Below are 13,850 nucleotides of genomic sequence, written 5' to 3' on the forward strand. Positions count from 1 at the left end.
GGCATTCACAGGATTTAGAAAAGTAAATTATGTTTATTGCTATTCCTATCATTTGGTTTGACGACCAAAAACACTATCGATTTATACTTTTACTTAAGCCCGCAGATATCACATTTGTGGCCTTTACTGTTATTAAAACCGCAAAAGGTCGTACTATGGAGCTTCACCTAAAAGTTTCGTTTTTCATTAGGCTTAGAGGTATATGTGCATAGAGTGGCAATGCTGCAACTTTCATATCTCTATACGGACAGACATGCGGTAGCCAATTTAACTAAAACAAAGCGGTCGCTGTCAAAAACTAGCGAAAGTAAACGAAAACACCTACAGCTAGGCGGCTTAAGGCAAGTCACATGAGGCGCAAGGAACAGCACTTTGGAAATACGCCAATGTCAGGGCGAAAACATGACAAGCGAAATGAAAACATATTAAAAAAGAGCAAAGAAAGCGAAAATAGAAAAACGACAATTTATTAAACGGCAGCTGAAAGCTTTTACAGCAGTTTGACATGCCATCGGAGCTAAGAGCACCAGCGGCAATAGGAGAGTGGGCTACAAATCGAGAACCATTGACGCTAATGCCCGCGGAAAGTTTTGTTGATTAGAAAAATTTACATGTCGCATTGGCCGCCACATGCACACCCGTTCTGCCGCGCTTTAGATGCCTTCTACGAAATTTATTAATTTTTCCATTTGGCATTGCTGATTCCGCTCGTTCCTCTTCTTCTGCATAACCAGCTTACTATGGGACGCTTTACGTTGTTGTTGCGCTCACCTCAAAAAGCCACGATTGATTTGTGTCAACGAATCATAAATATGATGGCTTTGTTGTTGTTTGTATGTGGAAATTGCAGCGGTGCACTTCCATAAGCTGCGACCTTAAAAAAAAATTACAAAAAACACAGCAACAATCGATGAAACTTAGAGGTTGGCCTCAGTAAAACGCGCTGACACTGGTTGAGCCGTGATTGATAGGAATATGTTGGCGTAAGTAACATATTCACCGCCACAGAAGGAAATTGAAATAATATTTAAGGTTGGCAAACATGTCACCGCCTCCAACTAACAGCTTGCGACGACAACCTAAAAAGCCTTGGTATGCTTTTAGGCGTTCAGCAAGCGAGCAATGTGCTGTCGCATGGACGAATAGCAACAGCTGTGTTGCGAGATTTTCCGCTGCTCAGCAGAAGAATTATGAAATGAGCGAAATATGCGGGCCTGAAGGTTTAGGCAAAGCACTAACATATACATGCGCTACAGAGAAATGGTCTCTCACAACACGCGCCTGTTGCAATTAACTAAGGCAGCAGCATATTTTAGGGCGCCACACTTTGCTAACGAGAATCAGGAGAAAGTAGCCTATGTACTAGCTTTCCTTTCATTCCGGTTAGAAAACTTTTCAAACAAAACATATCACAAGAATATTTCGCAGTTCATTTACAAAGCTTTTTCCCACTTTCTTACAAGTTACACTTTCTAATAATTTCCTGCATATTTTCAATGTTTCACGTACAGAAACTCCGCTATGGCTGCTGTTGCAGGTAGCGCCCATACGCAACGAAAGGGATTTGGTTGTGTTATTTCTGCTAACATTCCGGGACATTACGGCACTGAAGCAGCCGATCGACAGCGAGGACACAAAGGGTGGTAAGTAAACGAGCATTAAATTTTATTGATAGTAGTAGGAAAATTCTATACTTAAACTTACTAACACCACCAATTATGCTCTAAACAAGACTTATTTACTAACAAAGTGTAAGCGGAATGCCAAAGCACAGTTTTAGAGTTATGCTTTATTTTTGAAATAAAAGCTTTTATGTAAAATGAATGCTTGAAAAGTTCCATATAGAAAAAGCATACGTTTTTCAAGTATTACTATGCTTTGGCACTCTTTTTCTACTTTAGCTCTTGCATGTTCGAGTTTGAAGTACATTTTACACGAACGTAGCACTTTTCTTCTGAACTTTCGAGACTAGAAAATCATAACAATGTCACTCAGAGATGTTTTTGGCCAGCAAGCTGAAATAAATTCCGAAAATAAAACAATATGAAATCAAAATAGCGATGATTTTACATTAAAAGATCAATGTTGTACTTATAGTAAATGCGTAGGTTGCCTTTTATATTTCGGGAAGAGAGAACAAAACCAACAATTAATAGTCGAAAACCGCTTTATTGTTTTTCACAACGTTCTCCATTAAGACCGATAGATTGAGATAATCCACGTCTTCAAAACATGCGTTCTAAACGCACCAACAGTTGACGTCTTAGTTTAATTTTTACGGACAGAAATAAAAAAAGTCACTTGATACCAAGTCAGGGCTTTACGGTAGATTTCTCATCAAATCGATGTGTTGAGTGTTCAGAAATGCACTTGCTTCGGCGTGAATGATGGACAAATCAAATGTTCATGAATTATTGAATATATGCTGGTTCCACTAATGCCTATAATTGTTTCAATCTCACGATAAGTCACATGACGATCTTGCAATATCAGTTTCCACACAGCATCAATAGTTTTCGGAACAGTAACTGATTTTGTACGACCTTCACAAAATTCGTCTATGACCTCCATTAGATTCACCATACCATCGATAAACACTAGTACTTGATGCAGCTTCAGCACCGAAAATTGAATTAAGGTCACCATGGTACTGCTGCTGAGATAATCCACGTCGAAATTTACAAAAAATAATCGTAGAAAAATGTTCGCGATATAATTTCACTTTTTGGTCAAGATAAATATTTTAAGTTACAGTAAACAACATAAATAGCGCTCATATGTCAAAACGTGCTGAGTATGTATAACAACAAAAGTGTCAAATTTTACGACAAAGCTATGAGTTCCCAGATTGCAACATTACGTTTTCCAAATTCCGAAATATGAAAGGTAACCGATAATAGAGTTATTTTGTAGTCTTCAAATAGTTAGTGTTTTCTTGACAAAACTCATCAGACTACCGTTAGATTTAACATATAGAGTAATATTCTTTAAATGACCAGTCCGGAAAAGTACAAAGCGTTACTTTAAGTTTAGAATAATACGTTTCACATTTTAGCAAATCTGGCATATAATTTGGTTATGACAAATCTGAAAAACACAAACTTCCAAAATTCTTCCAAAAGTTTTTACTCTCAAATACACGATTTTTATTGGAAAAATTTCTAGTTTCGAAATTCATTCAATATTTCACTATTTATTTACAAGCTAAAGCACCAAATCAATGATTCGCTTCAATTGGCTTTTTCTCATTATTTTTTATATGTGTTCACGAAGTTACCAAATTTATGTTATATTGATTTATTTTTTAAAGAGGCAAAATTTCAGCAAAGTAAAAAATCAAAATTCTGCTCTACAAATACATCACTTAATTTGAATAGTCTGAACTTTAACTAAAACCAAAATAAAAAGCAAGAAGTCTAAATAGAACAATCGTCAGACCAATTATTAAATCAGAGCTATTTTAAAACAACTGCAATTTAATAATGCCACTCTCAAACACTCCACAAAGAGCGCATAATACTGAACAGCTGTCGAAACTCGGCGCGGATCTCTAAACGGTTTGAACTACATAACTGAGCAACACTAACTTCCATCATTAACTTCATACTTTGAACTCCACCCAAGCAACGCGTCACCATAACACCCCATGTAGTATGAACTTCTACTATTTCATGTTGGATTTTGTTGATTTCTCTCTATTATTGCAAATTTCAAATTTCAGTTGTCGTTGTTGTGTTGTGTTGTCGTCGTTAATGTAAATTTTTTGATATTTACTCTCAAGTTTTAGGTTTATCGAAATTCGCCAAACTGGCGCGTTCGGTGACACGAAGCCGTCAATTCAGCGCACATCTGCCAACACTAAAGGATCCAACGAAGCAATCCAATCTGGCGCATGTAAGTAACACTCACGTGGTGCTTCGTTTAAGATATATTTCAGTTAAAATTCTAACTTTTTTTGAAACAGTCACACGCCATTTTTTTAGTTTTATTTCTTAAATTTCTTTTGATTTCCGATTGCTGATCTGTTTTATCTATACTGCTTGCCACTTCATTTCCCTCTTACAGATGATGTCACTCAGCGCCGATATTATGCCACAATACAGACAAGAAGCGCCTAAGACGCCGCCACACATTCTTTTGCATTATTGTGCATTTAAAGCAATTTGGGATTGGGTGATATTATGTTTAACATTTTATACCGCCATTATGGTAAGCTATAACTTGTGGCACTTGGCGTGTGTGACAAATGGAACACGCACATAAAACGGCATAAATTATTAAATTGACTGATTTTAATGGTCACCAGAAAATGTCGGCAAAAGTAGCTTAAATTATTCAAGAACAATTGACATACCTGCAAAGAAAAGAGAGAAAAGAAAATCTAATGAAGCTCATAGTAAAGTAGTAATACACAGAATGTACTTTGTAATAATATAGTGATTAATTTCTAATGAACATAAAATAAGCTGGTAGGCAGAGTCTTGAACTCATAAATGCTCTGCAGTTTCGTTTCCACTTTATGCGGTGTGACGAGCAGCTACATGACGCTCTTGGCTTTGAAATCTTTTTTATATTGGATAGTCGAAAAAGTCTTTTCGTATTTTGTCAATAGATGTCGTTGCAGTCGTATATCTCCAGTGCTACCAACCACATTGTGTCATACCACATAGTGTTGGAAAGGTGAGATTTTAAGATTCATAAAAGATTTGGCAAAAAGTGGTCGACCAAACGAAAATACTTTTTCGACTACCATACGAAATGTTAAGGTTGATAAAGTTTCGACAAATTCTTAACCAAAAATATAGTTAGAATAAAATGGTAAGGACGTTATGAGATTAATTGTTGAAATGATAGTCCCTCAAATCAATTTAAATCAGAATTGAGAATAAAAGATGATATTGAAAGAGCGGAATACTTCATATGAGAGAAAAGAGAATTAAAGAGCTATTTCGGGTCTGCTGTACTTTTGTGGGACCCACTTGAAAATTCATTTAGGAATTAAAACAATGCTTTCTCAACATCAGAAGTCAGGAGCAAGTCAGAAGAACTTTGTATTGACAGTATAATCTCTTAAATCTATTTAAAGTAAAAATTGAGGGTTCGAAAGAGTGTACGCTCTTTTCTTCAAGGAGATAGTTATAACTTCAAATGAGAGAAAATAAAGTAATAGAGCTATTTCTCGGCTGCTGTAGCGTTGTGCGTCCCACTTGAAGTTCATTCGAGCACCAGACCAATGCTTTCTCCACATCAGAGGTCAGAGACTTTGTATAGACAGTATGTATAACAGTAATTGTGGAAATGATAATCCTTAATAACACTTCCAAATAAGAATTGAGGGTAAGCTCGTTTTAACTTCAAATGAAGGAAAAGAGATCTTTCGCGTTGTGAGTCTCACCTGAAAATTCTTTTAAGAATCAAACCAATGCTTTCTCCACAGCAGATGTTAGTTCTAAAGCAGTTTCGACTAAGTAAAACATGCCTAAAATGCTTTTCCCTAGCTTCGAATATGAACTTCGAGCTGCCGTTAACCTGCGAAAAGCACGTTTCGCATAGGGTATCTAGGCACGAATCGGATTCAGCCTAATGTGTGTGTACGAGACACCCACGCGCCATAAACGACCACTTTTATTACATTACGTATTCAAAATTTGCGCTTTGAATGAGGTTTCTGTGTGCCGTTAACACACATACATTTCGCTAACGCGATTTCGTGTAGAAATTCGTAAGCGGAGTGGCTCGTAACCGTGTTAGAGCAAACATTTATGTGCTCATGTTCTTTGGGCATAATAAATACGCGTCGGTCGTTGCGGTAACTCTGTGTGGTAAACGGTTGCTACCCGCTTGCCGAGTGCTGTAGAATCATGTGATTTGTGCGCTCAAGTGCAATTTACATGAATTCGGAAAGTGAGTCAAAGCGGTGAGCGTTGGGTAGGATAGCTCAAAGGTATGAGCAAGCTGAAATTCTATTTTTCTGAATGAATATTCTATAGCTTTTGTTGGATGGAGGAGAAAATCCAAAGTGAATCCGTATTTATTAAGAAAATGCGGTCCTCCATGCGTAATGAAATATCCTTCAGTAATTACTGCGTGTTCCATGTCAGCAGCTTCTTAAGCAAACATTTTTCTTGCAATAATATTATCATGACAACTCTATTAATAATTACGTAATTCACTTTGCAGGTGCCATACAATGTAGCTTTTAAAAACAAAACATCAGAAGACGTTTCATTACTCGTCGTTGATTCCATTGTAGATGTTATATTCTTTATAGATATTGGTAAGTAAATCCATCATTATTGAAAGTGTACCTAAGATGGGAGCGGATCTACAGGGGGGACTGCGGAGAGTTTCCTCCAGCCCAAAAGTTAAAAGTTATACATTATTTCAATCATAAGTGACACTCCGCGAAGAAAGAGACTTTGAGTTGCAAGTACAAAATTATATAGTTCCCTCCCCCCCAAAATTCTGTTCTGGATCCGCCCCTGACCTAAGACACCACATAAATTCGGCAATACTAAATTATAAATGCATGATCTACCCATTCCAAAATATAATGATTTCTCTTGGGTAGGAATGCGTTCCCAGATGGTTAAAGTAGCTTGTCTAAGCTTAAGACAATTGTAGCACGTCCTGCCGTTTCCGTCTAAAAACCCTTAGCCTATCCCTCATGCTTATATAATACTTTATTCAGATATGACGAAATTTCGCAAAAACTTCTCTAAATTTTCTCTTTGCAGTTTTAAATTTCCACACAACATTCGTGGGGCCCGGCGGCGAGGTCGTCAGCGACCCCAAAGTGATACGCATGAACTACCTAAAGTCCTGGTTCATCATCGATCTGCTCAGCTGCCTGCCATACGACGTCTTCAACGCTTTCGATCGCGATGAGGACGGCATTGGCTCGCTCTTCAGTGCCCTAAAAGTGGTGCGCCTGCTGCGACTGGGGCGCGTGGTGCGCAAGCTAGACCGCTATCTGGAATATGGCGCCGCCATGCTCATACTGCTGCTCTGTTTCTACATGCTGGTGGCGCATTGGCTGGCCTGCATCTGGTACTCGATCGGCCGCAGCGATGCCGACAATGGAGTAAGTGTGGTACATGACACAAACATTGACCAAAAGGAAACAAGCGATTATACAAATCACAAATTTGTCCGGCTGCTCTTCTCTTCCCCCCAAAATACTTATACTTTCACAACCACCGCCTTTTCGTTTTATTCGCTCATTCGTTTTATTACCAAACTCGCTTTTACATTTTTGTTCCGCACTTATTTGCTTGTTTTTATTTTCGAATAGATACAGTACAGTTGGCTGTGGAAGCTGGCAAACGTGACGCAATCGCCATACTCGTACATCTGGAGCAACGACACCGGACCGGAACTGATAAATGGTCCGTCGCGCAAGAGTATGTATGTGACGGCGCTGTACTTCACCATGACATGCATGACTTCGGTGAGTTCTATGCAGCCGAGCGCTGCTTTTGCAAATACGCCTTACCTAAATCAGAGCGAAAACTTTTATAAATTTAATTTACCGTTTTTTCTTCGGTATTGCATGCATTTTAAACGGAATCACTTTTGTGTACTTGCAGGTGGGGTTCGGCAATGTGGCCGCCGAGACGGACAACGAGAAGGTGTTCACCATCTGCATGATGATTATTGCAGGTGCAGTGTCCGACACGTTCCGTTGCCGCGTCCAATTTCGCTAAACGAAACGAAATTGCGCAACGCTTCGTAAGAGACGTAAACGCAAAACGGCAGCCGAGCAAATGTGTGCGCCCCGAGCAACAAAATGCGTAGTGAAGAATTAAACCCAAATTAAACTAAATTTAATAATAATTTTTAATACTAAACGATGCATTGTCTGAGAATTTCTGAGAAAATTTCCTTTCATTATTAAAAAAAAACTTTCCGTTTCGCATTGAAGCTTGCTGCAAGGCAAGGCCACGTGGTTGCCATGGCACCTCCACGCTACACGGGCTCACACATTTCGCCGCCGTCACGCCGCTAGAACTAATAAATGCTGAGTTGGTGTAGTGTGCCTCTATTGAATTATTTCATTAGTTAAACAAATCTCAAAAGTTCAGTCGAAATCAGCTCATGAAACTTCCCGTTGAACCCACATTTTGTAGCAGAGTTGTTGTATCCGAATCACATTTTTGCCAGTACTCATACCAGTAGCTCTCTGTAGGCTAAACAATCGAATCAGCGCTCACCACCACTGACACCATTTCATGCATTTTCTTTAATTGAAAGCGAAAGAAGGGTTAAAGCCCCAACATTGGAACATTCGACTCTCTCTAACTGAAACTCCTGCTCTTTTCTCTGTATAAACTTTTCATAACAAACATATTTTTATCTAAACTGTATATAAACTGTAAATGCTTCCGAAATACAACACTGCGTCATGAAATTTAAATAGTTGGACAATTCGTCGCTATATGTGAGTTCTAAAAGCTGCACAAAGAAAAATTGCTGGATTTCGCTTTGTTTTGCGTTGGTGTTAGTTTTTGGTGATCAAATTGTGGGTTATGTAAGTTTTTGAGTTTTGATGTGCTACTTCTTGTAACGTAATTAGATCCTCACTGCACTTTAGGGGTAAAATAAACTAACACGTCTTTAACCAGAAGATTTATACCGAGAACGTTTCTGAAAGCTTGATCTTCCACGAAGTTGTACAAAAATGCTTAAATGTTTTGAAATAAAGGCAACCGGATGTATCAAATCAAGCTGGTTCATAATCTTATACTATACACTCACTGCGACTGAGAGATACCAGTCATAGTGGGGTGCAGTCTCAGGTAAATCTACTAATCCACCGAGGCTAAATGTAGACAGCTAGACGGTTGTTGGTTCATAAGCTGATGTTATAAACTCACTGCGATTCAGAAATTTCAGTGATGATGGGGTTCCACGTATAGTCTTAGGTATATTTACTAAGAGTCGGACGAAGCAAAAAGTCGGTAAGAAGCTTTCGACGCAATGGTTCATAAACTGATACCATAAACTCACTGCGATTTAGAGATCCAAGTGATGATGGGGTTCCACAAGAAGTCTTACGTATACCTACTAAGAGTCGAACGAGACCAAAAGTCGGTAAGAAGCTTTCGACTCAATGCAATATTCGATTTCATTATCAGATGAGATTATGTCGCAGTCGCCAATTATTTAGAATCCAACTGAGCTCAATCAAGCTGTCTTAGCAACTTTGAAAGGATGATTTCCGACATTTACTAAGTTGTATTAAGCAGAACAATACTAAAGTCTGCTTGGGAAACACTATACAGTCAAGCCAACGAAATACCTGGCTAAAAGACTTTCTATAGGCGCTGCATATTATATTGAATAAGCCAAAGATGATAGAGTTCGCTTAATAGATCCCGAGCTTATATCTCTGACCGAGAGACCAGCAACGACGCAAAATTAGAGCACAGATGAAAAGAAAGTAGTTTTTGAAGCTTTCAAGGAAGCCATCATTAAAAACAACTGTCGAGTTATGGAACCCTTACTTCCAGCAAATTCACCGCCGAACGAAAAGTATAAGTCATTTGAGAACAGAAAGGCTAGGTTGTGTTAAGAAATCGATTCTAAGAGGGATCTCACTTGGACAGCTTAGAACGCCGATACGTTGTGATAGAAAGCTAATCCTTAACTTTTTTTTTTTTAAATCAGCATTTAGCACAATTCTTCAAGAAAAAATAAGAAACCGTTAGGCCTCAAACAAATGTTTTTGCCTGAGCTACAACTCTTTACTGTTTTGTTGTTAGCAAAGCGGTGGGGAAGTTAAAAATGTTTGTTGTAGCTCACGTAAAAGCATGCACGAAATGTATACCCACTTTGTTAAGCACTTCTATACAAAATTTCGACTTCTCGGCACTGCCATTCTTCTACTGCCACCATCATACTCATAACACAACAACAATTTTGGGCATTTATTACTGTTCTAGCTTGCGTTCGTAATTCGCATACTAATTTCTTCAGCTCTTCTACGAGTACTATGTATTTATCGCTCCTATACTCCTCCTCCAGCCATCTACATTTGCCACGCTCCACATCCCATAACCCACACTTCCATTCCATTCATTTGTGTTGTTTCATTTGTTATTCTGCTCAGTGTTAAGTACCCGAAAAGTATGCTGCATAAAATGGATTATAATTGAAGTGAAATTTTTAGAAGCGCCATAAAATAGTCCACTTAACCCAGTGAGCTTGCGCGCACGCACATATTTTAATGAGCACACAATTAATTTTCTTTCATATTTCGCTTATTTCCACTCTCTGCCACCGTGTAGCGCTGCTGTACGCGACGATATTCGGTCACGTGACGACCATCATCCAACAGATGACCTCAGCGACGGCGAAGTACCACGACATGTTGAATAATGTGCGCGAGTTCATGAAGTTGCACGAGGTGCCGAAGGCGCTCAGCGAACGCGTCATGGATTATGTGGTCTCCACGTGGGCCATGACCAAAGGCTTGGACACCGAAAAGGTAATGCACGCACTCACGCACAACGCCAACACAAAAACACTCATCCTCAGCCACACACAAACGCATATGTATGCCGCGATTTAATAGTATGCTGAGTATGTACGTATGTATGCAAGCAGAAAAGCTTTAGTAAAGTATGTAAATTGTATGCGAATAGTTGAGTATATTAGTTGAGTAGTTAGAAGAGCTTCAGCCTAGTGGTGTGCTCGACATTATTTAACACAAAAAATGTAAAAAGTACACAAAACATAAATTTATACGAAAACTGGTGCACACACTCGACCACTCGACTACTCTTCACAAGCAACTGAAGCCACTTCAATACTTAATGTGTCACGCAAAGCCAGAGTTACACACACAACAAACGTCCGCGACCACCGCGCCGCTATGGTCAACACGAATCCGAACACAGCGGACACACACGCATACAGCCACGGCACCACAGCCAACTTCACACATCTTAACAGACACTCACGCACTCAGCCAACGCGCATAAGTAATGCACTGCAATCTGTGTGTGTAAGAGGAGGTGCATAGTTTTAGGCGCTTTCCTAAGCTTCATGCGCGGTTTTCATTAAGCAGTACTTGCCATTTTCCATTTTCATAATTTGCTTGCAAAACATTTCTTTCGCGTTTGGGGCCATTTAAGCCCCGCTAACGTTTGCATTTGCTTTTAGAGCGCGGTTTTATTCTTACTTAACTTCCACATTTTTTCTGCTTAGTGCTTTTTGCCAAAACTTTTTTATAACTTAACAAACGCTTTGTAAATGTTTGCTCTTTACTTGCTCTTTGCTCTCTCTTCATGCTTTTATAACTTTGTTTTCGAACTAATTTTCGAATCCAGCTCAATTTGCATTTTACTTTATTTGTCTCTCTTTTTTTATTTTTCTACTCCCTTTAACTACGTCCAGGTAAGCTCGCTCGCTCGCTCGGTCATCATGCTCGGTTTAGCGCCTTATAAAAACCGCAAATCCGTGCGCCAAAACGAAAAGCGTCCGTCAAATCCGTGCCTTTAGATGGAATTTAAACCAAATCATGGCAATATTCAAAAGCTCATAAAAAGCTCAATATATTTTGTCAAAGCTTGTAGCGCATTTGGTTTAAATCATTATAGCAGCGCAATTGCTGCGCTCTGAAACAGATAGAAGCGTCTTTATACCATTTTCGTTGACTGTAGTTTGTGCCTAAAAATAGTATAGACAACAAACACATGAAATACAACAACCACTAGCGACTAGCGACAACAGTAGCACAAAATTCAGTTAACGCAAGAAACAGTTCCGACTTTATGTCGATTATCACTATTTTACATAGAAAACATATAGGTCTGACTCATTGAAAGTAAACACACACATACATAGATGCGACATACGAGAGTCGCCCAAGGAACGAACACTTACTCTCACATAGCGAAGCAGCAAAAAAAGTTGCCAGGTGTCTCAGTCGGAAATGGAGTTGAAAGCGCGCTTAGAGAGCTTTCAATTCGTGAAAGCGCTGTGAAAGCTTATAATATTTTTTAGTACTTAAGACGTAGGCAGTGTTGGTAAATCACTCTAAAAGAGGGCCCTGCTGCCTATATTAGCTATTTCAAAATTAAGTTTTTTTAAGTTAAATTTACGCAGTGGTCAAAAGGCGGAACTCGCTAAGCACGCAGACTCAATTCCATTTCCCAGTGAGATTCGAAAATGTCTGTACGTATGTGTGAGTGTGCGTGTGTATCATGCTATTTTGTATCAAATATCACCCGCTACCTTTTCCAGAGTAAAATAAATTCATTTTTAACAGAAAAAAATCAAAATGGGTATGCAAAAATCTGTCAAGGTCATTAAGCTTTTTGGCAGCTTTCATTATTTGACGAAAAAGTTCATCAGACTTGTCATTTAGACTTGAAACCTCATGAATACCCGTTATGTATAGTATGTTACTCATATTTCGAAGTTTATGCTCATCGCTTAAAGTTCAGCGCCAGCTACTCATCTCTCTCTCTCTCTCTCTACTATTCTCTGTCACTCGGCGCACTCATTTATCTGCATTGCACATTTGTTTTTCTTTCGATTTCTTTTATTTTCACATCGTATTTGATTTGCCACGCCCATCTCTTTTGATTTTGTTGTGCTCTCGCACTTTGTTTGACGTTTTGCCGTTTATGATGCGGCTTGGCCACTTCGCAGGTACTAAACTATTGTCCGAAAGATATGAAGGCTGACATTTGTGTTCATCTAAATCGCAAAGTATTTAACGAGCATCCAGCATTTCGTCTTGCCTCGGATGGTTGTCTGCGCGCGCTAGCCATGCACTTCATGATGTCGCACTCGGCGCCGGGCGATCTGCTCTACCATACCGGTGAGAGCATCGACAGTTTGTGTTTCATAGTGACCGGCAGTTTGGAGGTGATACAGGACGATGAAGTTGTGGCAATATTGGGTGAGTTTGCAAAACCTTGGCTTGAACCGTAAGTCTCCTAAGGGTGCCAAACAACACCAGACACCAAAGTTTGCCCACCTTTAGGGAGCGCCCTCTGTAGCCCAATCCTATTTTGCACTTAATCACAATTTCCTTGCAGCGCGCTAAGTTTTCCAATTGTACGCTCTCTCTTTCTCTCTCTCTGTCTCTTTCTGTATAAACCCGCTTGCACCGATATGCTTTGTTTTTATGAAACTTTTAATGCTATTCTCTTGACCCATAGGTAAGGGCGACGTCTTCGGCGATCAATTCTGGAAGGATTCGGCCGTTGGCCAGAGCGCTGCCAATGTGCGCGCCCTAACCTATTGTGATTTGCATGCCATCAAGCGTGATAAATTGCTCGAAGTCCTCGATTTCTATTCGGCATTTGCGAATAGTTTTGCACGCAATCTGGTGCTCACCTACAATTTAAGACATCGACTGATTTTTCGCAAGGTGGCCGATGTGAAGCGCGAGAAAGAATTGGCCGAACGGCGTAAAAACGAACCTCAATTGCCTCAAAATCAAGACCATCTGGTGCGTAAGATATTCTCGAAATTCCGTCGTACGCCGCAGGTCCAAACTGGCTCCAAAGAGGTTGTCTCCGGCCAAAGTGATGTGGAGAAGGGCGACGGTGACGCGGATCGCACCAAGGTATGTAGGCGCAACGTGTACGTAAGTCAACGGTTCTTTGTAAATATATATGTTTGCGTGTATGTAGCGTAGATGATGCGTGCGGCGTTGCCGTATTTTATGTGCTAAATGCATGTGTGTGCGTATTTCGTGTACGCTTTTTATTTCATTTTACGTTTATACTTTTTATAATAGCATTTTTATTATTATATTATTAAATGTGTTCTTTCGTCAATGTACCGTTGTGCGTTTGTCATATAAAATACTGTATAATTGCGTGCTTTGG

General features: G+C 39.4%; 1 protein-coding gene across 16 annotated transcripts in view; it reads left to right on the forward strand.

Moving 5' to 3' along the window:
• The window catches only part of LOC126759019 (potassium voltage-gated channel protein eag), a 101,801-nt gene that overhangs the window by 75,556 nt on the left and 12,395 nt on the right, over nt 1–13,850 (forward strand). For 13 of the 16 annotated variants that reach the window (XM_050473544.1, XM_050473554.1, XM_050473549.1 and 10 more), the window contains 10 exons: nt 1,512–1,643; nt 3,782–3,894; nt 4,066–4,209; nt 6,181–6,277; nt 6,738–7,084; nt 7,295–7,450; nt 7,590–7,662; nt 10,290–10,489; nt 12,661–12,913; nt 13,176–13,585. In XM_050473544.1, the coding sequence (XP_050329501.1) occupies nt 1,512–1,643; nt 3,782–3,894; nt 4,066–4,209; nt 6,181–6,277; nt 6,738–7,084; nt 7,295–7,450; nt 7,590–7,662; nt 10,290–10,489; nt 12,661–12,913; nt 13,176–13,585 (1,925 nt within the window). The other 3 variants (XM_050473550.1, XM_050473553.1, XM_050473560.1) reach the window with 2 other exon arrangements.

The sequence above is a fragment of the Bactrocera neohumeralis genome, chromosome 5 (assembly GCF_024586455.1).
Source record: "Bactrocera neohumeralis isolate Rockhampton chromosome 5, APGP_CSIRO_Bneo_wtdbg2-racon-allhic-juicebox.fasta_v2, whole genome shotgun sequence".
Lineage (NCBI taxonomy): Eukaryota > Metazoa > Arthropoda > Insecta > Diptera > Tephritidae > Bactrocera > Bactrocera neohumeralis.